The sequence below is a fragment of the Penicillium hordei genome (genome assembly GCF_028827395.1).
Source record: "Penicillium hordei strain IBT 12815 chromosome Unknown utg000006l_segment0_segment0, whole genome shotgun sequence".
Lineage (NCBI taxonomy): Eukaryota > Fungi > Ascomycota > Eurotiomycetes > Eurotiales > Aspergillaceae > Penicillium > Penicillium hordei.
Window position 1 is genome coordinate 3,763,123 of NW_026623147.1, and position 26,579 is coordinate 3,789,701.

The following is a 26,579-nucleotide window of genomic DNA, read 5'->3' on the forward strand; positions in this document are numbered from 1 at the left end:
TGGGCTGCGTTCGTTGACGTAAAGTATGTGCTATTTTATGCTGCATGCCTTCTGCCTACATCTCTGGATCGTCGCACCACTGAGCGGCATAATAATATAGTGACGCCGAAGGCAAAGCGTATCCCAGAAACCATGGTGATCGGCATGGTGCTGATCTGCGTTCCCACATCTCCGAACTGCATGCCCGAACCTCCCGCTAAGAACATTCTAGTGTCCGGGATCAAATTTCCAAGCCTGCAGTGCCTATCTAAGGATATTGGTCTGGAGTTTTATGTTCCACACAGCCATTCTACATTCTATCATCTACCGTCTCTTGCTAAACCCCGATAAATTTCCTCATTCAGTTATTTTGCATCACCGTCCCGATATGTACATCTCCGAGCAACAAATTACCGCCGAATGTACGCAACTCCGAGCCGACCCCATAAGGCCGAGAACCAACATATTATTTATATCATCTGCCTGTGCACGGTTTAGTTCAGTAATTATAACCTTTAAACATGGATACCTTACCCAAGATTGCCATCATCGGCGGTGGACCTGCTGGTCTCACCCTGGCAAATATTTTGCAAAAGAATAGCATTCCCTTCTCAGTCTTTGAACATGATGCATTCCCCAACGAACGGGACCAAGGAGGTACTTTGGATTTGAATCCAAAGACAGGTCAGGCAGCGCTCCGCGAAGCCGGTCTATGGGATGCATTTATCCAGCATGCACGGCCCGAAGGCGATGTTCTCAAAGTGGTCCAGCAAGATGGCGTGGTGCTCTGGGATGGAAACACGTCGCAACCACCTGTACGCAATGACAAAAGTATGTCCCATAGCCCAGAAATCGACCGTGGAAAATTAAAGGAGATCCTTCTCCAGAATCTGGATGGGAGGAACGTCCATTATGACAAAACACTCGCCAGCGCTGTTCCCGGCGAACGAACCGACAGCTGGGACTTGCATTTCCGTGATGGATCCGTGGCAAAAGATTTTGATCTCATCGTGGGCGCAGAAGGGGCTTGGTCCCATACGCGCAAGCTACTTACCGATGTCGAGCCATTCTACTCGGGAATCACGGCGATTGAGTTGTGGGCGCTGGACGTCAACCAGAATCACCCCTGGATGGTAGATTATGTCGGCCGTGGTAGCCTGTTTTCCTTCGATGCAGACAGAACCATCCAAATTCAGAGGATAGGGGATGGTAGTATCCGGACCTACGCATGCCTCAGGGTGCCGGAGGGGTTTACCAAGGACTGCGGCATTGATTGGACGCAGCCTGATATTGCCCGCAAGGAATTGGTAGAACGATACTACAACGATTCCGCAATTGAGTTGAAGCGAATGATTTTGGAAAGTACCGACAAATTGATTCCGCGCCCACTTTACATGCTTCCTGTCGGAATCAAATGGGATCCACGACCTGGAGTGACTCTCCTGGGAGATGCCGCCCATTTGATGACCCCATTTGCCGGAGTTGGTGTGAATGCAGCCATGCTTGACGCACTGGAACTTAGTAATACCCTTGTATCTTTGAAAATGGGCAAATTTCCATCATTGAGCAAGGCTATTGAAAAATACGAGCGCGAGCTATTTCCTCGTGGGCAGAAATTTGCCCAAAAGACAGTGAAAAACATGGAAACTCACTTCAGTGCGGATGGGTGTAATCACCTGGTATGGCAGTTGAGGCTCGGTGGTTTTTGATTCTGTTCATGTTCTGTTCTAGGAATTTTTATTTTTGTATGGCATAAAAAGCATCATTTTATAGGGCCATGGGGCCAAGTTATTCTGCGCCGAATGAGTTACAATATGTGGTGTACACTATTTAGTTAGTTAATGCTAAGATAAGGCACTAAATGATTAAAGATAAGGCATTCGGCGTTGAGCACCATACACGGTCATCAGGCATATGAGACGCGAATACGGATTTTATTAATGTGGATTGTACATAGAAACACCTAGTATTGTACCTTCTTGTGCATATAGTTTTTCAACCCGTTTAATCAGGCTTAGTTAGTGACTCAATTACTTCCCCATATTGTGTCAGTTTGAAGGGCGCTCTATGTTTCACCTATTTTATTTATTTATTCATTTTCGGACCTCTACGGAAAACAAGGCCGATATCGCTACTAGGTTGATCATGGTAATGGTTGCTGATGGAGGGATAGTATATACTAATAGAGTATTTGACACATTTCTAATATTGCGACATGATGGCGTTTTATCAATAACGTGCTACTGGATGAATATTACTCTAAGCCACATATTTCCCCGCAGCTATAAGATCTAGCAGTAATCCCATTTTCCCCGCTCATCAGCAGAAACAAAATGGGTAGCATAACAACAACTCCGTTTCCAGATCCTTTTCAAGGTGTCCCAGCGGCCCGAGCAGCAGGTAAATAATACAATTGACACATTCCTAAACCTAAACTAAGAAAGCATGTTTAGATGGCCTCGCAGCTCTCGTTGGGAAATTCCGAGCCGATACTGATCCCAACAGAACTGATCTCCTTGTGGGCGTGTACAAAACGGACGAAGGTAAGGCATACTCGCAGCCAAGCGTGAAAGAGGTATATATATGACTTCCCAAAACCATTCTACAATCCGCAATACATCACTAAATGTTGGATATTTATATTACAGGCAAAAAGCAGAATATTCAATGATCCTGATTGGCATCATGAGTATCGAGCTTCCGCTGTTGGTTCCCAGCCCTATAGGGACCTGAGTTCCAAGCTGCTTTTTGGTGCCGACCACCGTCTTTTGCGTGAAAAAAGGTAAAAGAAGCGTGATATGTCCCTTACAAAACAGATCAAGAGCTGATTTCCCTTCTTAGAATAGTATCAGCCCAGACTCTTGGCGCGTGTGGCGGATGCCATGTCGGTGCAGTTCTGTTGAAAAAGCATTATGGACCATGGAATGAGACTGGAAACGCCGAGATTTTTCTTCCGACCGATTCCTGGTGTAAGTCGCCTTTTCATGATACATACGAAAGTAATTCTGACCAGATCATAGTGAATCATCCTTACGTATTCCAGTCTGCAGGGATTAAGACCAGTCTTCTGCCGTACTTTAGCAGCAAGACAAACACCTTTGATTTTGAGAAGTTCTCAGACGCCATCAAATCCTTGCCAACTCAATCCGTCATTCTTCTCCAGTCTGGAGCCCAGAACCCAACTGGATGTGATCCATCACCAGAGCAGTGGCAGGAGCTAGCCTCCATCTTCTCGGAGCGCGGTCACTTGGCTTTCTTCGATGCCGCATACCCCGGATTTGCCTCAGGTGACATTGACGCGGACCTTGCAGGCGTTCGCTTGTTTGCCGAGCAGGAAATCCCATTTATTTTCGTCTCAACATACGGAAAATCCTTTGGGCTTTACAGCGAACGTGTTGGGATTATTTCGGTTCTTGTTCCAAGTGAGCAAGCAGGAAAGAATATCGAAGCGCAATTCAGTCTACTTGCACGATCAGAGTCTGGCGCACCACCCGACTTCGGGGCGAAGATTGTCGAAACGATTCTATCGGATGAGACTTTGGAGCGCCAATGGCGACAGGAAGTGCGCGACATGGCAAACCAACTCAAGCACCGTCGGGTTGTGCTAAGGGAAGCATTGGAGAAATTGGAAACCCCAGGTAGCTGGCGCCATATCACTGAACAGAACGGAATGTTTTCGTATGCCTTATCAAGATCGAACTTTGGGAGACTCATCATACTGACCTTATTTAGATATGTTGGACTGTCCGTCGAACAAGTCACTCTCCTCCGGGACAAGTACCATGTGTATCTTCAAGACTCTGGAAGAATCTCTATCGCGTATGTCTCAAGAGCATATTTTGGGAGTACGCGTTAAGCTGACATGTTTTTTTTCCTTTAGTGGGCTCAACAGCTCCAATATCGACCACACTGCTCGCAGTATCAGTGCTGTTGTTAAAGCTACGATCTAAGTGAACTTTAAGGGGATCGTCCTATCGATTAAGCAATATGGACAGGAAAAAGGGAACTCGCGGGTAAGATTTTCACTTATTAGTCATATCGTCAAAGGCGTGGGCACTGCAGTGTCAGGTCCTTGTTTAGACTAAGAGAGCAAAATTATACGCATTATAGTTCTTCGAATAAGAATTGTTTTCTAAGACCGTAGCTTTCATAATTTACAACCCAATGACAGGAATCGAAAGCCCCATCACATTCTTAGATATGACCTGCATGGCCATGGTGACTTCCATGTCCATCGTCTCGAGGGCTTGCATCCGCAGCTGCAGCAGACCAGGCATGCAATTTGTCCCAGTTCCTGCATGTATGAACTTGTTCGAAGTTGGGCTGTGACATTACTTCACTTAGCAGTTTCCTTTTGTTTCTATCAAAAAACGCCAAAACTTACGAGAGACATATTGATCGCGGGCTCATAGTACAAGATAACAGGTGTCATGTCTGCACTACACTGAATGCTCTGTCGAAGATAATCCAAACAGTGGTCTTTGTGGATGTCAAACGTCAGCTCGTTATACAGGGGAACGGACTTGTGGTATCAAAAAATTGAAGAGAGCTTCGAACAATTGCACAGAATAAAAGTCGGATGAAGACGAACCTATGTGAATCTTTGTCCCGTGCGGACTCAAGTCTAAGGTAGGGTAATATTCTGGTGAAAAGGCCTTCCGTACTTGGTTCTAATATGCCATTGGTGTTATTTCCATCATGAAGTAAACAGTGTGATATAGGAGAGAGTGGACGTACTATGCAGTGCAGTTGATGAACAGAATCCAACCCGGTTTCATAGGCCTGGTACTCAGTGCGGAAGAATGTCCTATCTTTGACATCGGGCACATCGGATTCCGGTAGATTCACAATTTGGCCTGTCAGATGGTTAATAAAATTGCTGTTAAATATTCAGCCTGGGAAGCTAATTTCCCAAGTTCTGTATTCGGACTAACCATATAGCAAGTCATCCCATGCCTTGTCAATCTCTGGCGATGGGGTACCCACATACTTCGGCCCCGGTGTGTCCTTTATATATACACTTCCATTGGGGTGAAAGTGAATCCCACCAGTGAACAACACTTGCTGTAATTCTATCTGACTTTTGGCAGCGACTGGGTTGTTTATTAGAACCAGTATTAATAATCGTATATGTTTCACAAATGTGCAAGCACTTGGACATGGAACAGCCATAACTTACCAAGATCAGTGTCGAAGCCATTTTCAAATTTACCGTAACACTTTGAATCTTGCATGTAAATCTGAAAAAGAAGGAAGATTATCATGACCGCTAATGCGATAAGCACCACGAGAAGGTTGACGACAACTCTTGTGAAAAGAAGCCCATATGGTTTTTGTTGAGAGTTAAAGTCAATCCCATTATCATTTCTCTTGTTGTGATGAGGTAGCAGATGATCTATGTCTTCTTCTGCATCTTCCGAATTTAATGAATCATTTAATTTTGGTGTTCTTATTTCGAGCCACTCGGGGTAGCGCATGTTGGTCAGATATGCGCAGATGGCAGTGAAGATGAGGAGAGATGTTTTGAATGCAGACGTAGTAATTATGACAAAATGCGAAAAGAATCGGTAAAGGGTATCAGACTCGAAGGATCAGGCTAGTGGTGCAATGTTTAGATTAGATATGGACGTGTTTAGTCAACATCCCATAATCAGGCCAGAGTAGGCAAAGTCTGGGGGAGAGGTGAAGATACTTCCAATTGGCTGATAAGGTGAAGAGGATTGTTGAGTCAACAATCAATAACAATATCGTCAACAGATATTTTATGTATCCGTGGCCTAAAAACAAAGCCTTTTTCTCATGCCATCTAAATAGGCTGTGATCACCCTCTAGAACAAGATCTCTCCAACACCACTCAGATCCAAACCTGCTCCGAAAAATTCCAAGTTTCTTTCGACAAGATGAAGATCACTGCAGCTCTTGTTGCCGCCGTGATGGCCTCTTCCGTTGCTGGCTCGCCTATTGTCAAGCAGGCTGGTGAATCAACTAGCGCTGTCACCAACGGAGATGACTATGAGCAATCACACATCTATACCCGCAGCCCCAGTGATGACTACAAACACGAGCAATCCATGTACGGCAAGCGTAATGATGGAGATGATTACGAGCACCGGGACTCCATCTATAGCAAGCGCGGCGATGGAGACGATTACGAGCACCGGGACTCCATCTATAGCAAGCGCAGCGATGGAGATGAGTACGAGCACCGTGATTCCATCTACAACAAGCGCGGTGAGGGAGATGACTACGAGCAAGAGCACATCTATTACGCCAAGCGCGGTGATGGAGATGATTACGAGCACCGGGACTCCATCTATAGCAAGCGTGGCGATGGAGACGATTACGAGCACCGGGACTCCATCTATAGCAAGCGCGGCGATGGAGATGATTACGAGCAAGAGCACATCTATTACGCCAAGCGCGGTGATGGAGACGACTACGAGCACCGGGATTCTATCTACATCAAGCGCGGTGATGGAGACGACTACGAGCACCGGGAATCCATCTACAGCAAGTAAAGTGACACTGGCTTCCCATTGAATTTTGAGCTCAGCGGTAAAGCGACCGCATCTTGGTTCTCTCGCATCTGTCCTCAAGTTGACTCTAAGGGGGTTATTCATGCGGTTGAAACATCCCGAATACTGTGGCCTCAGGTCCTTTGTGGGATTGGAGAAGCATTTTGGAGGAGAAGATGTATGCTAGTCTAAAACTAGGTTAGAATATTTCTATTGGAAGTGTTGAAGAGCTTGAGTATTTCCACTTTAAGCATTAGTTGTCTAGTACTTACTTTGTTTATAAATATCCTCAGTCGAAGTATAGCGTATGATTAGAAACGCATTTTTAGAGAAAGGAAAGGCGGTAATGAAATAATGAAACTAGGTTGGATTGAATCGATTATTTTTAGAGAGATAAGAAGGCGGATCAAACTAGTATGAAGTGGATAGAGTATGGACCTCGGGAGTAATTCGTGAATCTGCACAGCGCTCGGGCCTTCTCAAGGGAAAGTGGAAAACCGGGAGATCCCTGTCAAGCACCGAATAGGGTTCAGCCTCAACTCATCAATCGACCTAATACCACGACTGAGCCAGCCGGTCTGGTTGATGGTACAAGTGTTGATCATACATGATGTGATAATGTAGAAGCTCGGGAGAGAAGAGAAGCTCCCGAACTATCTCCGAGTTTAGAGCCTAAGGCGCCAATTCCATAACAACACAGAATTACACAATTCTCTTCTGAATCTGCCGGGTCCAACAGGGGTCCCCTTGCCAGGGCCCCCACATCCCCCGGTATTCCTCACACCACCGCAGCCGCTGTGGCGGGCCCTCATTCTTGGCCGCGGACCGTCGGGCCCCGGTTGCATATAACCCAACGACCCGTTTAGTTCAAATATAGTATTATTGTGGAAGTGATCGGGTCAAATGTTTACTTATTTCCAAGATATTTAGTCTCGTTATTGTGATAAGATAAATTACAAGAATTTTGGACAAGTACCTTTTTTATACGACACCATCAAGCAAACGGTAACTATATCGAGAAATCTGCACTAAACTCATGCAGCCTAATACTTTAGTAGTGGCGGTGAGTAGCGTCTTAGGCTAGTTACCGAGCTGTAGAGTATGTAGTTGGTTATGTATCATAGTCGTCTTTGGGTAAACTCGTTTTACCATTTCCCCGTTTAGTCAAGTGGATGAGGCCCACCTAACCTGAATAGTATAATGGCTTCAGAGACCCTGAGTGAAACATACAATCCCTGCTCCTTGAATATTATAGCTAGCCAGTAACCACGCAATCTTAAGGTTTAACTACGCTGTACTCCTGAGGTTTTTTTTTTTCCTGGCGTCGGCTTGTTGCTTGTTCCCTAGATTGGTCAAAAGTGGGGTAAGCGTGAGGTATACTAGTCTAAATCAATCAGTTCACTATACGGAGTCCAGATATGTTCCGTCCTCCACTCTACAAGCGTATAAATACTGCTTTTTTGAGAAAGGGAATATGAGATAGGGCTTCTTCGTATCCACGTTGTATGTCGTGGCTGGATATCAAATTAAAAAGGCGGGGAGAAAGCAATAGGCTCACACCATTCCCTGCGCCAGTTTTGTCACCTAGATAATACCCTTAAAGCAGGTGGACACTATAACAATAGCGATTTTTGCTGTGCTAACTAAGGCCCAATAGGCGTCCTTTATGATGAGAATTTAGTCGAGTACAACATTCCTGGGAGGTTCGTTTCTCATAAATTGACCTGCCGGTGATACGAATGCCTCGGCATCCACTATACCTCTAGCCCCACTTCACTCCAGTGTGAGACTTTTAAGCAATGGCGCAGGTAGCAGCATAAATGGCGATATAGCGCTACTTTGCTTATCTGCTCTTAGCTCATAACCACTAGCCATTAGCTGCGAGGGGGTATGTGTTATCTGGATATTAATACACGCGCGATGTACGGATTGTAAGCCTACTACCACACCAATTACCCCTGGTTTTTTTTATCTTCACTTTGAAAATGGGTTCTTCTGAGGTAGGCTGAAGACCTATTCAATTATTTTCTCCGTAGATCCTTACTGATGCTTGGCGGGAACTAGGAGAGACGTGCACAGCTACGCGAATCACAGCGGAAACATCGCCAGCGCCAGCAATCTGAACTCGAGGCACTACAATCACGAATAAAGGCATTGGAGCATTTGCTGAATATTGTTTATGGGAGGAACGAAAAGCTTCAAGCCATGGTTATGGAATGCGTCACTTTATTGATCACGCGGGAACGACAAATTAAAGTCGGCAACTCATGTTGCTGTCAATCGAATAGTGCGCCGAACGATGCCACAAATATCCCGGTGGCTAGAACAGCTGCAGTTCCAGATGAGCTGTTGTTCAGCCAATTTTTGGGTTCATTAAAAGGGATTATTGATCATCCGGGGAGCATGGGAACATCAAATATCCCGGTAGCAACAAGGGCACCACTTCCCGATGAAGTCCTATTGAATCATATGCTGGACTCATCAATATTGGCTCATGGGAGCATTGAAGACCAGAGCACCACCTACACCCCGGCTACAACGGGAATCATTCCAGATGAATCCCCATTGAATCAACTGCTAGGAGGATTAGGGGCGACATTAGATGATCGTGAAATGATCCGCACAACCAGCATAGGGGAATCCTCAATACCAGGTGCTTCTCCTTCTTCCCTGTCCACCATGGAGGCTAGCACTCAGTTACCGATGCAAGGCATTGAAGATCGTGGACTCGCTTCTTTGGATCCCGATGCATTCCACAGTGTGCTCGATTCGACGGACGATTTTGGATTGGCTTACTTCGAAATGAGAGATAATAATAGGCATTCTTTCTAGGCGCAGCTGTCTGAGATTGGATCCATGTGCAATATTCGACGTTATTTATACAATGTCCTTTTCACCTTTGAGACACCAGTCAAGGATGATACACTCTAAGACTGCATCTGAATTCAAAGTGACTCGATTTCTGCCATATTTGTCTAATATATTCTTTGTACCAGATGTGTGTTTAAAACCGATGTATCATTTTCTCTACCGAGTTGTGTCCATATTAGATAGTGAGGAATAATGCGGCAAATAGTTTCTCCCAATGTCACCTTCAAGGAAGTCGCCATGGACTTCGGCATTTCTGTTCCTATAGTTTTATAGGTGATAAGCACTTTATCGCTCCTTCTTTATCATATTTGTTTGTCTGAATTTTTTTTTTTTTTTTTATAGCTTCGACCTGTTGCTGCACCGGCATAGAACTTCCACCACTCCCAATTTCATTCTTTTCTTTTATCAATACTCCATGTTCGTACAGCCATTATCAACTCTCCTTTTCTGAATTTGATCACTAAAATGGCCTCCATGGGCTTCGCTGAGCCAACCCTCCTCGAACTTGTTCCGACTCTTGTGGGTGAGTCCAACTTTTCTACGTGGACTACTTCACTCAAGTGGACCCTCGACTCGCGCGACCTTCGATATTACGAACTTCTCACTGGCGCCTGGGGCGAACCCCGGGCAGTCGACCCCACACAGCCTACTCCTATCGAAGTCGAGGCTTGTACCCAGTGGAATACTGCCAGTCGTTACCTCCTCCCGCTACTCAACGCCACGGTCCACCAGACGATCAAGTTCTACATTCTCGACGCCAATAATGCACGCACTGCATACGCCAACCTCCACCGCGCCTTCGCAGCCCGGTCTTACGAAGCTGGCTTCTCCAATTTCCTTAGGTTTATGAACACCACGTACACTTCCAACAGGCCTCAGGCATTCGTCAACGAGTGGCGTATGGCCCTCGGCGAGCTCCAAGAGTGCAATTCGACAAAGCTCACGCCTCTTCTCATCTTTTACCATTTCTTGAACGCCGTCAGCGTCAACACAGCCGTACACCCATGGCTCGACAGCTTCCTCAATTCGAAAGTCTCCACCGATACAACTATTGAAGCAACCTTTGCGGACTTTGTCGTTTCCGAGGACCGTCGCCTCAACACTCTCAATCAAGCTCACAACTTTAGCTTAGCTAAGGTTAATCATCTGCCGTTCTTTTGTCAGTTCCATAACCGCCAAGCCGGTCATTCCAGTGAGAACTGCTTCCGGAACCCAGCCAAGCAACTCCCTTTGGATCAAGTGGATATGGCTCCAGTTGCAGCTCCTGCTAAACGTACAGTCACAGAAGATCTGCCTGCACAGTAAACCAGAATCTTCACCAAGGGTGTTCATTTTAAGGGGGTTTCTCGCAGTTCTTGCTCACAAAGAGGGGTTAGAACTAGATAGTTGTTCAGAAGTCAGTTTTAGCGGGAATCAACTCAGTTCGCATGTTTCCATGCAATTTGACATCTTCTTTCTCGTGGCCAGCTACTCACATATCGTAAGAATTACTTTTATATAACGAGGGATGCTGAATAACTCCGCGAGTCCCACCTGGAGGCAAATTATTCACATAAAAATTACCCGTGATTAATCCACGGACTGGCCGCGGTGCTGTTCAAAGTTTCTTAAAATTTCATCTATGCATAAACAATAATACCAACAAATAAAGGAGCGACAAAAGCACCCCACAGAGTAGATCGAAGACTATACCCACGATTCGACAAATCCGCAATATTCAACGAATTATTCCCAAACCCGACAGTCCGTAGCCAAGCCGGTTCCGTCGAATTGACATCGAGTATATCCGAATTATACGCATCCAAAACACCACTAAAGCGAACTTGAATAGGACCCCGGATAGTTTCCGCAGAAAGCATGTCACCCCACCAGTAGCGCGACACATTTGATCGCATGAATGGAGACGCAGAGAAAGCCCCATCCATAGTCAGATTTGACGTATGGGCGTCGAAATCTACCGTCACATTTGGTAGAACGAACCCATCCCAGTCTTCCGTGTCCCACCATTCTGCTTGGGGAACACTCATGCTCCAATTGCCGTATTCTTCGGATATGTTGCACGGAAGCATGTCGATGTTTAAACGCCAGGATGCGCTTCTGTCATAGGGGGCTAGGTCGCTATGCATTTCTCCCGAGAGAGTAAATGAAGAGTTGGGACTTTTGGTTGTAGTCATGTTGAAATGATCGGGGACGGTTTTATTCTCCTGGTGCTTCCACGTAAGGCTGCTCAAGTCAGGATTGGATCTGAAAGAAGAGGGAAACGGTACGGCTGTAGGGGACTCACAGTGACGACATGACGGGGTACATGAGAGGTGTGCCGTGGCGAAGCAGATCCATCTCATATGGCATGTCGGACATGTTGTGGTTTGGCGGGAGCAGAATTAGCCATAGATTGGCTGGGTTTATGCCGGAGTTGTATGTTCCTCGTTGTGTAATTGCCAAGAGCGAGTCCCATTTCAGGATTGTGGTGCGGTTTCTGTGACTTGGACATACTGTATCGTTTGACGAATATCCCATTGTTGGGTTCAGTTCGATTTCTGTGGTCCCGTTATAGTAACTATACATATTCAGCCAACTAGCTCGTGTGAATCAATAGATGAGACGTACGATCCAACCCAAGTATAGAGCTGATTCAGGCCTGTGACATTGTTTGGCCGGAAGTTTGACGATGGATTATAGTCCGGGTCATCTTTTGCAAGGACGGCTGATGCTAAAATCAAAAAATAGATCTGCGAGACCCATCCCCGGATATAATGCATTTTGGGCGAATCAAAATCAAGGGTAGAAGTCTAACGGGAGGAAAGCAATAAGCAGAAATGTGGGGGTATAAGGCTGGATATAAGGGTTGGGAAATATTGCCCCTGACAAGGCACTAGTAGAGCTCCCAAGAGTTGCCTTGGACGAATTGGGCTTAATTTGAAGAAAAAAAGCTAGTGGCCAACGTTGACATGGTATTTGCTGTCCGACCACAAGACACAATGCACGCCTTGGGCCTTAGGTCTTGGCAAGGCGCGGACGACGTCTTGGCAACATTTCCGAGCGGGAAAAAAAGCCAGAGAAAAACAAAAAGATCTGGACTCGCGGGGAATCGAACCCCGGACCACTCCCATGCTAAGGGAGTATTATACCACTAAACCACAAGCCCAGTTGATTGGTAGATGGAAGCCAAAGGTGCCTTTAGAACCAAAAATTAAGAATACGTTAGTAAGATCTGTCACTCCAGTGTCACCTCCTATACCCATAACCAAATTTTGCATTGTCGAAGTTAATTCGGCTAATATTCTCATTAATACTGAGAATATGATACAATTGTCTTTATCGAACGAAGGTCTTGGCACATTTGTTTACTCGCCATGCAACAGATCATACAGTGAGCGGGAATATATATCTTCGCAAAAGAAAAAAAGAGAAACCCCCCCCCCCCAAATTAGAAGATAAATGCTCACCAACATGCCCAAGGAAACTTGAAGCGCAGACTACAAGACAAGAGCACTTGCATTGGAGTGTCAAGAACAATGGGAGGTTGAGGTTTAAGCAAATCTAGGAAGTTGACTTCTTACTAGGAGGAAGGTGCACTGGCCCTTAGTACCCAGAGCAGCAACTAGGTTACAGGTTGCAGTAACTGTATTAGGGAAGTCCTGTGCCCACCTTCAACAATTGGCGATGGCAAAAGAAATTTGATTCATATGTAGCTGTGGAATACTTGAGTTTCTTATGTCGGCAAAGAGTACACTGGGTAAGTCACTTTCAATCATGGTGTTGATGATATGGCGGCCCCTACTTGTAGATTGAGCGAACTTGACCTCCAAAATAGGAGATCAGGAGTGATTCCGGTTCTTATCTCAAGGTAAATTGATATTTTACAGTCAAGGTCGAAGGAAACGTCCATGGGTATGCCTAAACCCGAATTTTGTCCGAAAGTCAAGCGCTTGATTGACTGAGCTGGTTCATCTTGATTGAGGAACTTTGTGAGTGAAATTGAACCCGCTACTAAAAGTGTCTGGCTTGATTTAGTTAAACAAACTCGCGCTGGGACGATGCCTGTTTCCGCCTCGTGGACTCAGATGACAGACAATTGCCAAGTCTAGCGATGTGGGGAAACCGTAACTATGTCTCTGGTCCGGGTTGTGAAAGCTGCAAGCACCTTGCTACAGTGGCTGACTGAACATGGGATCATGTCTCACGCGGAGAAAAAAAGACAAACAGTCGAGGGACCAAAAGTAGAGAAAACCCTATGCACTGAGCTCTGGCGAGAGGTGGGCGGATCAATCATGGGGAGGGGCGAGAGCCTATTGGGTTGAGGCACAAACATGAAGATCGAGAATCCGCCGGGGACCGTTATCGTGTTGACAGGGATACAACGGGATAGGGAGCGCGTTGGCTGTTGGTCAAGCCTTCAGCGTTGTATTTGGTGACGGTCAGTTGCTACACTCCAAGTGGCGGCCAGCTCCTCGAGGTTGCAATTTGATAAGATACTAGATCTACCCTGCTTCAAATCGTCAACACCTTCCAATGGATTGGTTTATTTAATCAAAACCCGGCAAATTTCCCGGCAATGTCGGCGTTATCCCCTCACGAGGCGTGATAAGCTTCGACTTTGGGACTTTTGGCAACTAGTACCACTAGCTTATGGAGCCTTGCACATAAAGTTCCTAAATAACCTTTCATTATCTCCGTGTGTTGTTTCAATCGCGTGGACAAAGCCTTGGGGGGTGAGGGATACGTTTAGTCCAGTGAGTTTTACTTTACGCAACGTGATCTTCGTTCACTTGATGAACGAGATACTACTATATGTCGAATACCAAGTCTCCGAATACATGGTAGAAACCAGGTAACATACTGGAAACATTATGTGACATTGGGTACCAGGCATACCATACAAAAGTGTATATTATAGTTAGTCATCATGGTCCGCACAGATTGTTGAAATAGCGGGTTTTATCATTTTAGTTAGTTAGAGTTATCAACATCGGTCATTTATACCATATATTGTTCGTATACCAGCTTTCCGTTAGTTATAAGCCCGGAATCGTTCTATTGAACCTAGCTATCGTCGAATTGAGGTCAAAGTAACACTATATCGTCACCCCCGTCGCCGAAGCCAACCCCTAAACCAACCCCTAAATTAAGAATCGGAAGCCTATCTATAAAGGATAACGAACATAGCTAAATATCTCTCCGCGGGTATATCCTCTCGCGTTATACTAAAGGATATAACGATATAGGATATATAGCTAGCTAATATTAAATCGATTGTAGTACAATTCGACGTATAGGAGCTATATAATCCTAGTAATAATAAGAGACTAGAGTTACTAGTAGTACCTAAGAAAGTTATCTCAATTATAGAAGTATAAATATAGTATAAAGACTAATAGGTTGATATATATAAGATACTATAAATAGAATAGGCTAATAATAACGTGGCCTATACCTAGTAGAAGAAGGGACTAAACGTAGTAGTAATAGCTATTCGGAATAGCGTCTACCCTAATGTTACGGACCTACCCGTCACCAATCAGTGGTGACCCACCAGGCACACCAATAGGCCATCGAGAGCCAACTAGGATACCTATCAGCAGATCACGTACAAGCTCACTAAGTAAGAGTATAATCCGCCTTAAGCGGATCCACCTAGTAGAGGATTTCCGTTATATAGGTTGCTCTACGTACTAGATAACCACTACTTAGTATCACGTAATTATATAGGTAGTAGAAGGGTAGTAAGTAGATTAGTAGAATCCGCTAAGGCGATTCTACTATTCTACTATCTACTATTCTATATAAGAAGAACTTAGGGATATATAAGGACACTTATTTATATATCTAGTTTAGTTCTTTGTCTTTAATTATATATTATTACTTATATTTACCTTTTAGATTACTATAACTCTTTACTTAATTATAACTTAATAATACTTACGAGTAGACTAATACCCCGGTATAGATCTACTCGGCGCTCTACCTAGTATTAGTTCCTTAATCGCTTAAAAGGACTTAGGCTATAGTAAGGCCCCGCGCGGTAATAGCTTAGTTATAATCCGATTATTAACGTTAGACTATTCGAGGAGTATTAAGGTAAGTATACCCTAAACCTATCTAACCTAACTATAACTAGTTAGTTAGTATATAATTGTTACGGACCTATCCGTCACCAATCAGTGGTGACCCACAGGCACACCAATGGGCCATCGAGAGCCAACAGATCGAGATCACGTGCGACGCATCCGGCAGAAAAGGGTTCTGCTAGAAGGTAGCTATTACCGGCCCTCGCGGGGCAAATGGCAATTCTACCTAATAACAATACCGAGCACCCGTGACCGCCTATACCACGTGACCGTGACTCTTACGTCGACTCTAGGAGTATACGTAGAAGTATACGGTGACTCCCGAATATACTCTAGGAGTATATTAGGGAGTAGGAAACGAAGGATATATAAGGACACTCCCTTATATACTTAGTTTAGTTCTTCGTCTTCAATCATATATTATTACTTGTGTTTACCTTTTAGATTACTATGACTCTTTACTTGATTATAACTTAATAATACTTACGAGTAGACTAATACCCCGGTATAGATCTACTCGGCGCTCTACCTAGTATTAGTTCCTTAATCGCTTAAAAGGACTTAGGCTACTATAAGGCCCTACGCGGTATTAGCTTAGTTAAGACCCGATTATTAACGTTAGACTATTCGAGGAGTATTAAGGCAAGTATACCCTGAACCTATCTAACCTAACTATAACTAGTTAGCTAGTACGTAATATATTAAAGACCGTCTCGAATTAAGTTTCGAGTCACGATAAGTAATATATCTTCCGTTAATACCGGGAAGAGACCCGTTCGGGAATAGGTTACTCTACCCGTAGAGGACCCCGACTCTAACGTCGAACGAGACAATACTATTACGGAATAGAAGCGAAAGATCAACGAACTTAAATATAACCTTAAAAAGATTATAAATTAGCTTAGTAACTTAGGTAAGTAAAGCGGTACTAAGTTTAGCGAGGTTAACGACTACCTCGAGTAGATTAAGGCTTAAGTTAACGTATCCGTACCTATTAGTACTATCTAGGTACTACGACTACCTAAGGCTAAGTTCTTTAAGGGAAACCGAATTAAACTTCGAGGATTCCTTACTTAGATAGATATATACCTCGATATAAATAGTACTAAGATACCTAATAAAGCCGGTAAGGTGATTTTTATATTAACCTATTTACGCGGTTAAGTATAGGATTAGTTCGAACCTTATATCCGTAACTATTATAGAAAGAAACCTAAAGAATAGTTAGATACTACGATAAATATCTTTAGCGAGTATCGTAATTTCCGTCGATACCTCGAAAATACGTTCGGAGATATCGACGCTACGAGAATAGCCTAGAAAAAGTTATAACGAATCCGATAAACCGGAACTATATTAAGCTATACCTCTAAGTTCTTATAAATTATCTCTTACTTAGATTAGCTAGATAGAGTATACCTTCCTTACTTCGAAGCCGGAATAAAATCCGACGTTAAGGACGAACTCGCGCGAATAGATTAGCTAGAAGAGCTTAATCAACTTATTAAGATTACGGTTAAGATCGACAACTATAATAGCGAGCGAAGAAAGGAACGATACGAAATAGAATTATAGAAGCGTAGAAAGATATATAGCTTTAACCGATTCGGTAGACGCCGCGATAGAGCGATACTACGGGATAACGATCTATATAGCCTGAAGCTAATAGAGTTAGACGCTACTTACGATAAGTAAAAAGAGCGTCGTAATAAGAATCTTTGCTTTACCTATAGGAAACTAGGATACCGCGTAAAGGAATATAAATAGAAGAAACCATACGAGAAACGGCAATATATATAGGCGATACGCGAAGTACTATAAGCGACCTAAGAGGGAAAGGCTACTACTAGTATAGGCACTAGCGCCGAAGGAATAAGCGCTAGTTAGGAATACTAGGAGGAAATATACCCTAACGAGTAATAGGGCGACCTAGGAGGGTAGGTCGGGACCCTTATCGATAGCCTTAGAAGCAGTAGGCGAGTCGCTATAGACCTAAAAGACGAGCTCTTAGAAGATCTTATAGGTAGGCACTAAGGCCTAGACCCGGAAGAGATAGTAGCGGGTAACCTATATATTAAAGGGTTAGCCGATAAGCTAGAACTCGATTATCTAGAAATCGATTAGGATACGGTAGAAAGTTAAAGATAGATACGGTATATACCCTAGGTACTAATCTAGGACCTAATAGGACTTACGGCTAGGGAGGACCTCGGTCGGCGGTTATAAGACCTACTAGGTCTAGAGACTATAGTTACGGGAATAGAGAAATCCTAGGACTACAATCGTCTTAGGACGAACGATATAGGACCTACGGGGATATAGAACCCGATCCCCGGAGCTAATAGTAATCTAGGAACGCTAGATACGCTTCCCGGAATAGATCAAACTATCCTAGAAATACTAATAGAAAGCCCTACGAACTATTATAATAATAAAGAAGCTAAAGAGCTTATAGGATATCTCGAAGGAAAGATATAGCCTAGTAGACTAGACTAGTACCTTATTAACGCAATTAAGGAAGGCGACGACCTAGTAGGATACCCTTACGAAAATTCTACTTACGCGTATAGAGGATATACGCGATACCTAAGATATAGTAAGATAGCTAGTATTATATACTACGACGAAACGTATACTATTTATAGGTTAGTAAAGTTAGATTATAGTATCGAACTAAAACTACTACGGTAGATAAAGAAGCTATAATAGACGAAAGGATACTAAGGAATTTAGTATAACGGGCGCTAGATATACGACTATAAGGGTCGACTAACAATATATCTAGCGGTAATAACGTTAGGAATATATATTAAGTTATATACGATCCTACCTATAGGGAAGGTATAGACTCTTATTAACTTAGGAGCTACTAACAATTTTATAAACCTAAGGTTTAAGGAAGATCGATAAGTTACGACCGAACCCCTACTATACGTAATACTAGTCGTAGGACTCGACGGAGAAGTACTCTTAGGAGGAGTTAGCGAGGAAACTATTATATTGCCTATATCTATCTATAGATACCTAGAATTGATACGGTTTAATATCTTAGAAACGGGAGACTACGATATTATTTTAGGTATTCTATAGCTTAAAAAGTATAACCCGAGTATTAATTAGTAGTCGGGATATATCTTATTCGATAGATATATATATATAGAGATATACGACGAATACGAAATACGTCGATAGAAGTCTACCTAAAGAAACGAGTGTAGTAAATAGTCCCGAAGTAAAAGGACTAGAGTATTAGTTACGGGCGTCGCTCTAGATACTATAGAATAATTACTAGATATATCCGACTAGGAGTTAAAGGACTATATAATAATCAAATATAAGAAGCTATATATAACTAGCGATAAACCTAGGATTCCGAAGGAATACTAGGAGTTTACGGATATTTTTATAGTACCGGCCGATAGAGTATTACCGAAATATAGACCCTTTAATCACGAGATTAATACTATAGAAGGTACTAAACTAACTTTTATACCTATCTATTAGTTATTATAAAAGGAGTCCGATATACTTAAGGAATATATCTAGGAGAACCTACGAAAAGGATATATCCGAGTCTCGAAGTTAGCGGCTAGATATCCTATTATCTTCGTACTAAAGAAAGACGGGAGTCTTCGACTTTATATAGATTACCGACATTTAAATTCGATTACTATTAAAGATCGACACCTACTACCTTTAATTAACGAAATATAAGATAGGATTAGATATACTAAGTACTTCTCGAAGTATAATATTACTAATACCTACTATCGTATTAGGATTAAGCTAGGCTATAAATAGAAAACAGTATTTAGAACTAAGTTCGGATATTATAAATATAAGGTTATACCTTTCGGCCTAACTAACGTACTAGCGATATTCTAACGCTTTATTTTCAAAGCGATTAAAGAATATTTAGATATCTTCGTTATTATATACCTAGATAATATCTTAGTCTTCTTAGAGACACTCGAAGATTATATCAAATATAATAGACTTATATTATAGAAGCTAAGAGAAGTAGAAGTTACTCTTAAACTAAAAAAATACGAATTCTATATTTAGGAAACAACTTTCCTTAGATACTATATTACCCCTAAAGGACTAGGGATAGAAGAAGATAAGGTTAAAAGTATTATAAAATAGCCGATACCTAAAAATATAAAGGAAGTATAATAATTTCTTAGTCTAGCTAATTATTATCGGAAGATTATTAATAGATACGCCGGAGTCGTATTAGGACTCTACTATCTTACTAAGAAAGATTAGAAGTTTATATAGGATAAGATAGTAGACAAATTGTTCTAGGACCTTAAGGAACTCTTTAATAAAGGAACAATTATAACTACGTTTAGCTACGACCGACTAACTATTATAGAAACCGATATATTAGACTACGCTCTAGGAGTAAGACTAACGTAACCGGGAACTAATAGTAAGCACCGACTAGTTATATTTTAGTCGAGGAAAATAGTTCTAGTAGAACTTAACTACGATATATACGATAAAGAACTATTAGCTATAGTATTAGCGTTCTAAGTCTAGAGAGTATATCTAGAGGGAGCAAAGTATACGGTAACGGTTAAGACCGATTATAAGAATCTTACGTTCTTTACTACAACGAAGAAGTTAATAAGACGATAAATACGATAGGCCGAAACCCTTATATAATACGATTTTAAAATCGAATACTATAAAGGGATAGAGAACGGATAAGCCGACGCTTTAAGTAGACGACTAGATTACGAATTAGGAACTAAGGTAGCGGATCCCGCTATATTAAGATAAAACTCTAATAGTACTATCTTATATAATAAGTAGCTACTAGCTATAACGATAGAAGTTAAGGACGACGACTTCTTATAGAAAATCAAAGACGTATTAGAGGAAGATACAATCAATCAACTCGTCGAGAAGGGTAGAAAACTTACTAAAGACGACTAAGGATTACTCTATATATATAGATTGATATATATTCTAAGTAAGTTAAGAGAAAAGGTTATACGTCGATACTACGATAATATCTTATATAGATATATAGGAGTAGAAAAAACTATCGAATATATTACGCGAAATTACTATTTTCTAAATATATAGCGAAAGGTTCGATTCTATATCCGCGTTTGCGATATATACTAACGAAACAAACCTATACGATATATACCTTACGGAGAATTATAGTTATCTAAGACGCTAACCTAGCCGTAGGAATAGATTACGATAGACTTTATTACGAAGTTACTAATCTTAGATAGATACGATATAATTATAGTTATAGTCGATAGGCTTACTAAGTACGCCTATATAATTCCGACTATAAAAACAATCGATACTAATTAAATAGCGAATATTATACTTCGATATATAGTTACAAACTATAGGATACCGAGTAAGATTATATCGGATAGAGACAAACTATTTATATCGAATATATAGAAGTCTTTTACGGACTAGATAGGTATTAAGCTTAGACTCTCTACCGTATACTACCTATAGACTAATAGTCAGATAGAAAGAGTGAACTAGATAGTAAAATAGTACCTATAACACTATATAAATTACTAGTAAGATAACTAGGTAGGACTACTACTAATAGTATAGCTAGTATATAATAATACAGTATACTCTACGACTAACGAAACACTATTCTTTACGAATTACGGATATAATCTAATAGTATTTAGAGAACCAATTAATAAGATAGCTATAGTAGAATCAGCGAGACTAAAGGCTAGCGGACTAAGAAAGTTATATACATAACTAGCTAGAGATATTAACTTTATCAATCTATATATAAAGAAATATTACGACGACTACTATAAAGAGGGACCTAACCTTAAGGAGGGAGAAAAGGTTTACCTATTACGACGTAATATCAAAACTAAGCGACCTAGTAACAAATTGGACTACCTACGACTAGGACCGTTTAAAATTAAGGAAAAATTAGGACTAGTAAATTATCGCTTAAAGCTACCCGAAAGTATATAAAAACTCTATATAGTATTTTATATCTCGTTACTCGAACTAGTACTAGACAACGCCGAAATTGCAACTAATATAGAAATCGAGGAAACCGAAGACGAATATAAAGTCGAACGAATCCTATCGGATAGATAGTATAATAGTTAGTAATAACTCTTAGTTTAGTAGAAAGGGTATCCTACCTTAGAAAATATATAGGAACCTATCTAGAACCTAAGGGGCTACTACTAGCTCGTTTAGTAGTATTACTAATAGGCGAAAAAGACTTCCGCGTAGTAGAAGGTACGGAAGAATCGCTAACGAGGAAAGATAAGTCTATCCCCTCTAAGACGGAAGGGGATAGGGGACTAAATATCTAAGTTAGAGTAGGATTCTCTAACGTAGCGGTAAGAACCTAAGTATTAGCGAGACGATCTAGCTTAGCGAGGTCCTTAGTACTAGGAGGATCCTTAGTATCTAACTACTCTATAACTACCGAGTTATAATTTAATATCTAACTACCACGATCTTTAAGAAACTATTGTTATTTCTAAAGGCGAAGTATTTTCGATATCGCCTGATTTATTTATTAAGAGTATTTAAGCTATTGTTTTTAAGCCTACTCTAACTCTAACGCTACTTTCTAGCGATCGCGCTTAAGCGACTCCTATTTACGATCATTATAAAAACGCTTTATATACTTATAACTACAACAAGTATACTCTATATAATTCCGACTCTTAGAATCTATAATATAGTTAATAAAATTATTAGAACAATACTTATAAGGAGTATCGATAACGGAACCGGCCGCGAGAATAGTATTATATTAACGTAATCTATTCTTCTTACGTACCTCGTTAGAAATAGGTATAATATAGAAGCAATATAAAAAAAAAAAACGCTATTACCTACCTAAGGGGGGATACCGTAGCTTTATAAGTCTCGGGGACGAAACTCCTAGGAAGAGGGGAGGTAATATTACGGACCTATCCGTCACCAATTAGTAGTAACCTATAGGCATACTAATAGGCTATCGAGAGCTAATAGATCGAGATCACGTACGACGTATCCGGTAGAAAAGGGTTCTACCAGAAGGTAGCTATTACCGGCCCTCGCGGGGTAAATAGCAATTCTACCTAATAATAATACCGAGTACCCGTAACCGCCTATACTACGTGACCGTGACTCCTACGTCGACTCTAGGAGTATACGTAGAAGTATACGGTGACTCCCGAATATACTCTAGGAGTATATTAGGGAGTAGGAAACGAAGGATATATAAGGACACTCCCTTATATACTTAGTTTAGTTCTTCGTCTTCAATTATATATTGTTACTTATGTTTACCTTTTGGATTACTATGACTCTTTACTTAATTATAACTTGATAATACTTACGAGTAGACTAATACCCCGGTATAGATCTACTCGGCGCTCTACCTGGCATTAGTTCCTTGATCGCTTAAAAGGACTTAGGCTACTATAAGGCCCTACGCGGCATTAGCTTAGTTGAGACCCGATCATTGACGTTGGACTATTCGAGGAGTATTAAGGCAAGTATACCCTGAACCCATCTAACCTAACTGTGACCAGTTAGCTAGTGCGTAACAATAATATATTAAAGACCGTCTCGAATTAAGTTTCGAGTTACCGATAATATATCTTATATTAGTACCGGAAAGAAGCTAGTAGTTAAGTACGACGACCCTAACTCTAATAATAAACGAGATAACCGAATCGAAATACTAAAGGAATAAGTAATAACCTTATTAGCTAGGCTATAAGAGTAGGAGAAGTATAACGCTTAGGTCGAGGACTATTTAGCGTAGATATATACTTAGGTTACTACTTCTACCCTAGCTAGTATTATCTAGGGACCGATATTACCTAAAGCTAAGTACTTCGAAGGAAACCGAACTAAGCTTTAAGGGTTCCTTACTTAGATAGATATATATATCGACGTAAATAAGGTTAAGCTTTTATCTAAAGCTAGTAGGGTGATTTTTATATTAACCTACCTATATAATTAAGTATAGAATTAGCTTAAGCTATATATCTAGGACTACTATAAGAAAGTATCTAAAGACTAATCTATAACGACTACTAAAATCTTTAATAGCTATAGTAGTTTCCGATAATACTTAGAAAGAACTTTCGGAGATATCGACGCTACTTAGATAGCTAAATAGAAGCTATAGAAAATCAAGTAAATAACTAGCGTATCAATATACTCTTTAGAGTTCTAATAGATTATATCCTACTTAGACTTATCTAATCGAGCGTATATTCTATATTATAAAGTAGGACTTAAGTCTAATATAAAGAACGAATTAGTATAAATTAATAGATTAGAAACCTTAGATTAACTTATTATAATTATAGTTAAGATCGATAATTATATTAATAAACGATAATATAAGCGACGAGAAATAGACTAATAGAAGAAAGGTAAGATTTATAGATTTAACCGCTTTAGTAATAGGCGCCGATAATAGGTACTCTAAGACCCCGATCTATATAGCCTAAGGCTAATAGAGTTAGACGCTACTTAAGATAAATAAAATAAGCGTCGATAGAAGAATCTTTACTTTATCTATAGGAAACTAGGATACTATATAAGGGAATATAAATAGAAGAAACTATATAAAAAACGGTAGTATATATAGGCGATATACGAAGTATTATAAGCGACCTAAAAGGGAAAAGCTACTACTAGTATAGGTACTAGCGTCGAAGGAATAAACGCTAGTTAGGAATACTAGGAGGAAATATACCCTAATAAGTAATAAAGCGACCTAGGAGGGTAGGTTAAGACCCTTATTAATAGCCTAAGATAGAAAAGGCGAGTCGCTATAGACCTAAGAGACGAACTCTTAGAAGATCTTTTAGTAAGATAGACTAACCTAAGCCTAGAAGAGATAATAGTAGGTAACCTATATATTAAAGGGTTAGCTAACGAGCTAGAACTCGATTATCTAGAAATCGATTAGGATATAGTAGAAAGTTAAAGATAGATATAATACGTACCCTAGGTACTAATCTAGGACCTAATAGGACTTATAGCTAGAGAGGACTTTAATTAGCGGTTATAAGACCTAGTAGGACTAGAGACTATAGTTATAGGAATAGAGAAGTCCTAGGACCCTAAGTATCTTACGACTAACGATATAGGGCTTATAGAGGTATAGAACCCGATCCTTAGAGCTAATAATAATCTAGAAACGTTAGATACGCTTCCTAGAATAGATTAAACTATCCTAGAGATACTAATAGAAAGCCCTATAAACTATTATAATAATAAAGAAGCTAGAGAGCTTATAGGATATCTCGAAGGAAAGATATAGCCTAGTAGACTAGACTAATATCTTATTAACGTAATTAAGGAAAGCGATAACCTAATAAGATACCCTTACAAAAATTCTACTTATATATATAAAGAATATACGCGATACCTAAGATATAGTAAAATAGCTAGTATTATATATTATAACGAAACGTATACTATTTATAGGTTAGTAAAGTTAGATTATAGTATCGAACTAAGACTACTATAGTAGATAAAGAAGCTATAATAGACGAAAGAATACTAGGGAATTTAGTATAATAGATATTAGATATATAATTATAAGAATCGACTAATAATATATCTAGCGGTAATACTATTAAGAATATATATTAAACTATATATAAACCTATTAATAGGAATAGTATAGACTCTTATCGACTTAGGAGTTACTAATAACTTTATAAACCTAAGATTTAAGGAAGATCGATAAGTTATAACTAAACCCTTATTATATATAATACCGGTTATAGGACTCGATAGAGAAGTACTTTTAGGAGGAGTTAGCGAAGAGACTATTATATTACCTATATCTATCTATAAATATCTAGAATTAATATAGTTTAATATCCTAGAGATAAGAGACTATAATATTATTCTAGGTATTCTATAGCTTAGGAAGTATAACCCGAATATCGATTAGTAATTAAGACGAATTACCTTCGATAGGTATAAATATATATAAGAATATAATAAATATGAGATATATCGATAAAAGTCTACCTAACGAAACGAGCGTAGTAAGTAATCCTAAAATAAGAGGACTAGAATATTAGTTATAAGCGTCGCCTTAGATACTATCGAATAATTACTAGATATATCCGACTAAGAGTTAAAGGATTATATAATAATTAAAAATAAGAAGCTATATATAACTAGCGATATATCTAGGATTCCGGAGGAATACTAGAAGTTTATAGATATTTTTATAGTACCGGCTAATAGAGTATTACTAAAATATAGACCCTTTAATTATAAGATTAATATTATAGAAGGTACTAAACTAACTTTTATACCTATCTATTAGCTATTATAAAAGGAGTCCGATATATTTAAGGAATATATTAAGAAGAATTTACTAAAGAGATATATCCGAGTCTCGAAGTTAGAGGCTAGATACCCTATTATCTTTATACTAAAGAAGAATAGGAGTCTTCGACTTTATATAGATTACTAATATTTAAATTCGATTATTATTAAAGATCGATACCTACTATCTTTAATTAACGAGATATAAGATAGGATTAGATATACTAAGTACTTTTCGAAATATAATATTACTAATACCTACTATTATATTAGGATTAAGCTAAGCTATAAATAGAAAACGGTATTTAGAACTAAGTTCGGATATTATAAATATAAGGTTATACCTTTCGGCCTTACTAATATACTAGTAATATTCTAACGCTTTATCTTTAAAACGATTAAGGAATACTTAGATATCTTCGTTATTATATATCTAGATAATATTTTAGTCTTTTTAGAGATACTTAAAGATTATATCGAATATAATAGATTTATATTATAAAAGCTAAGAGAAGTAGAAGTTACTTTTAAACTAAAGAAATATAAATTCTACGTTTAGGAAACGACTTTCCTTAGATACTATATTACCCCTAAAGGACTAGGGATAAAAGAAGATAAAGTTAAAAGTATTATAGAATAGCCGATATCTAAAAATATAAAGAAGGTATAATAATTTCTTAGTCTAGCTAATTATTATTAGAAGATTATCGATAGATACGCCGGAGTCGTATTAGGACTCTACTATCTTACTAAGAAAGACTAGAAATTTATATAGGATAAGGTAGTAGACAAATCGTTCTAGGACCTTAAG

The 26,579-nt window shown here is 40.1% G+C and overlaps 7 protein-coding genes across 7 annotated transcripts; 5 read left to right on the forward strand and 2 right to left on the reverse strand.

Annotated features, from left to right (window-relative positions):
- Window positions 1-500: 500 nt before the first annotated feature.
- On the forward strand, window positions 501-1,688 carry N7537_012046 (FAD-dependent oxidoreductase; the record flags this gene model as incomplete). Its single annotated transcript, XM_056903100.1, has 1 exon — window positions 501-1,688. The coding sequence occupies one exon, from the start codon at window positions 501-503 to the stop codon at window positions 1,686-1,688; it is 1,188 nt and encodes a 395-aa protein (XP_056748387.1).
- A 624-nt stretch (window positions 1,689-2,312) lies between these two features.
- N7537_012047 (uncharacterized protein) lies at window positions 2,313-3,929 on the forward strand (the record flags this gene model as incomplete). Its single annotated transcript, XM_056903101.1, has 6 exons — window positions 2,313-2,379; window positions 2,433-2,522; window positions 2,826-2,948; window positions 3,000-3,657; window positions 3,712-3,798; window positions 3,860-3,929. The coding sequence occupies 6 exons, from the start codon at window positions 2,313-2,315 to the stop codon at window positions 3,927-3,929; spliced, it is 1,095 nt and encodes a 364-aa protein (XP_056748388.1).
- Window positions 3,930-4,133: 204 nt separating this feature from the next.
- Window positions 4,134-5,456, reverse strand: N7537_012048 (oxidase ustYa family protein; the record flags this gene model as incomplete). Its single annotated transcript, XM_056903102.1, has 6 exons — window positions 4,134-4,238; window positions 4,364-4,458; window positions 4,571-4,649; window positions 4,717-4,835; window positions 4,914-5,072; window positions 5,159-5,456. The coding sequence occupies 6 exons, from the start codon at window positions 5,454-5,456 to the stop codon at window positions 4,134-4,136; spliced, it is 855 nt and encodes a 284-aa protein (XP_056748389.1).
- A 423-nt stretch (window positions 5,457-5,879) lies between these two features.
- On the forward strand, window positions 5,880-6,497 carry N7537_012049 (uncharacterized protein; the record flags this gene model as incomplete). Its single annotated transcript, XM_056903103.1, has 1 exon — window positions 5,880-6,497. One exon carries the CDS (start codon window positions 5,880-5,882, stop codon window positions 6,495-6,497), a length of 618 nt encoding a protein of 205 aa, XP_056748390.1.
- A 2,202-nt stretch (window positions 6,498-8,699) lies between these two features.
- Window positions 8,700-9,326, forward strand: N7537_012050 (uncharacterized protein; the record flags this gene model as incomplete). The annotated part of the gene is made up of 1 exon (XM_056903104.1): window positions 8,700-9,326. One exon carries the CDS (start codon window positions 8,700-8,702, stop codon window positions 9,324-9,326), a length of 627 nt encoding a protein of 208 aa, XP_056748391.1.
- A 504-nt stretch (window positions 9,327-9,830) lies between these two features.
- Window positions 9,831-10,670, forward strand: N7537_012051 (uncharacterized protein; the record flags this gene model as incomplete). The annotated part of the gene is made up of 1 exon (XM_056903105.1): window positions 9,831-10,670. The coding sequence occupies one exon, from the start codon at window positions 9,831-9,833 to the stop codon at window positions 10,668-10,670; it is 840 nt and encodes a 279-aa protein (XP_056748392.1).
- Window positions 10,671-10,984: 314 nt separating this feature from the next.
- On the reverse strand, window positions 10,985-11,723 carry N7537_012052 (uncharacterized protein; the record flags this gene model as incomplete). The annotated part of the gene is made up of 2 exons (XM_056903106.1): window positions 10,985-11,588; window positions 11,650-11,723. The coding sequence occupies 2 exons, from the start codon at window positions 11,721-11,723 to the stop codon at window positions 10,985-10,987; spliced, it is 678 nt and encodes a 225-aa protein (XP_056748393.1).
- Window positions 11,724-26,579: the final 14,856 nt, after the last annotated feature.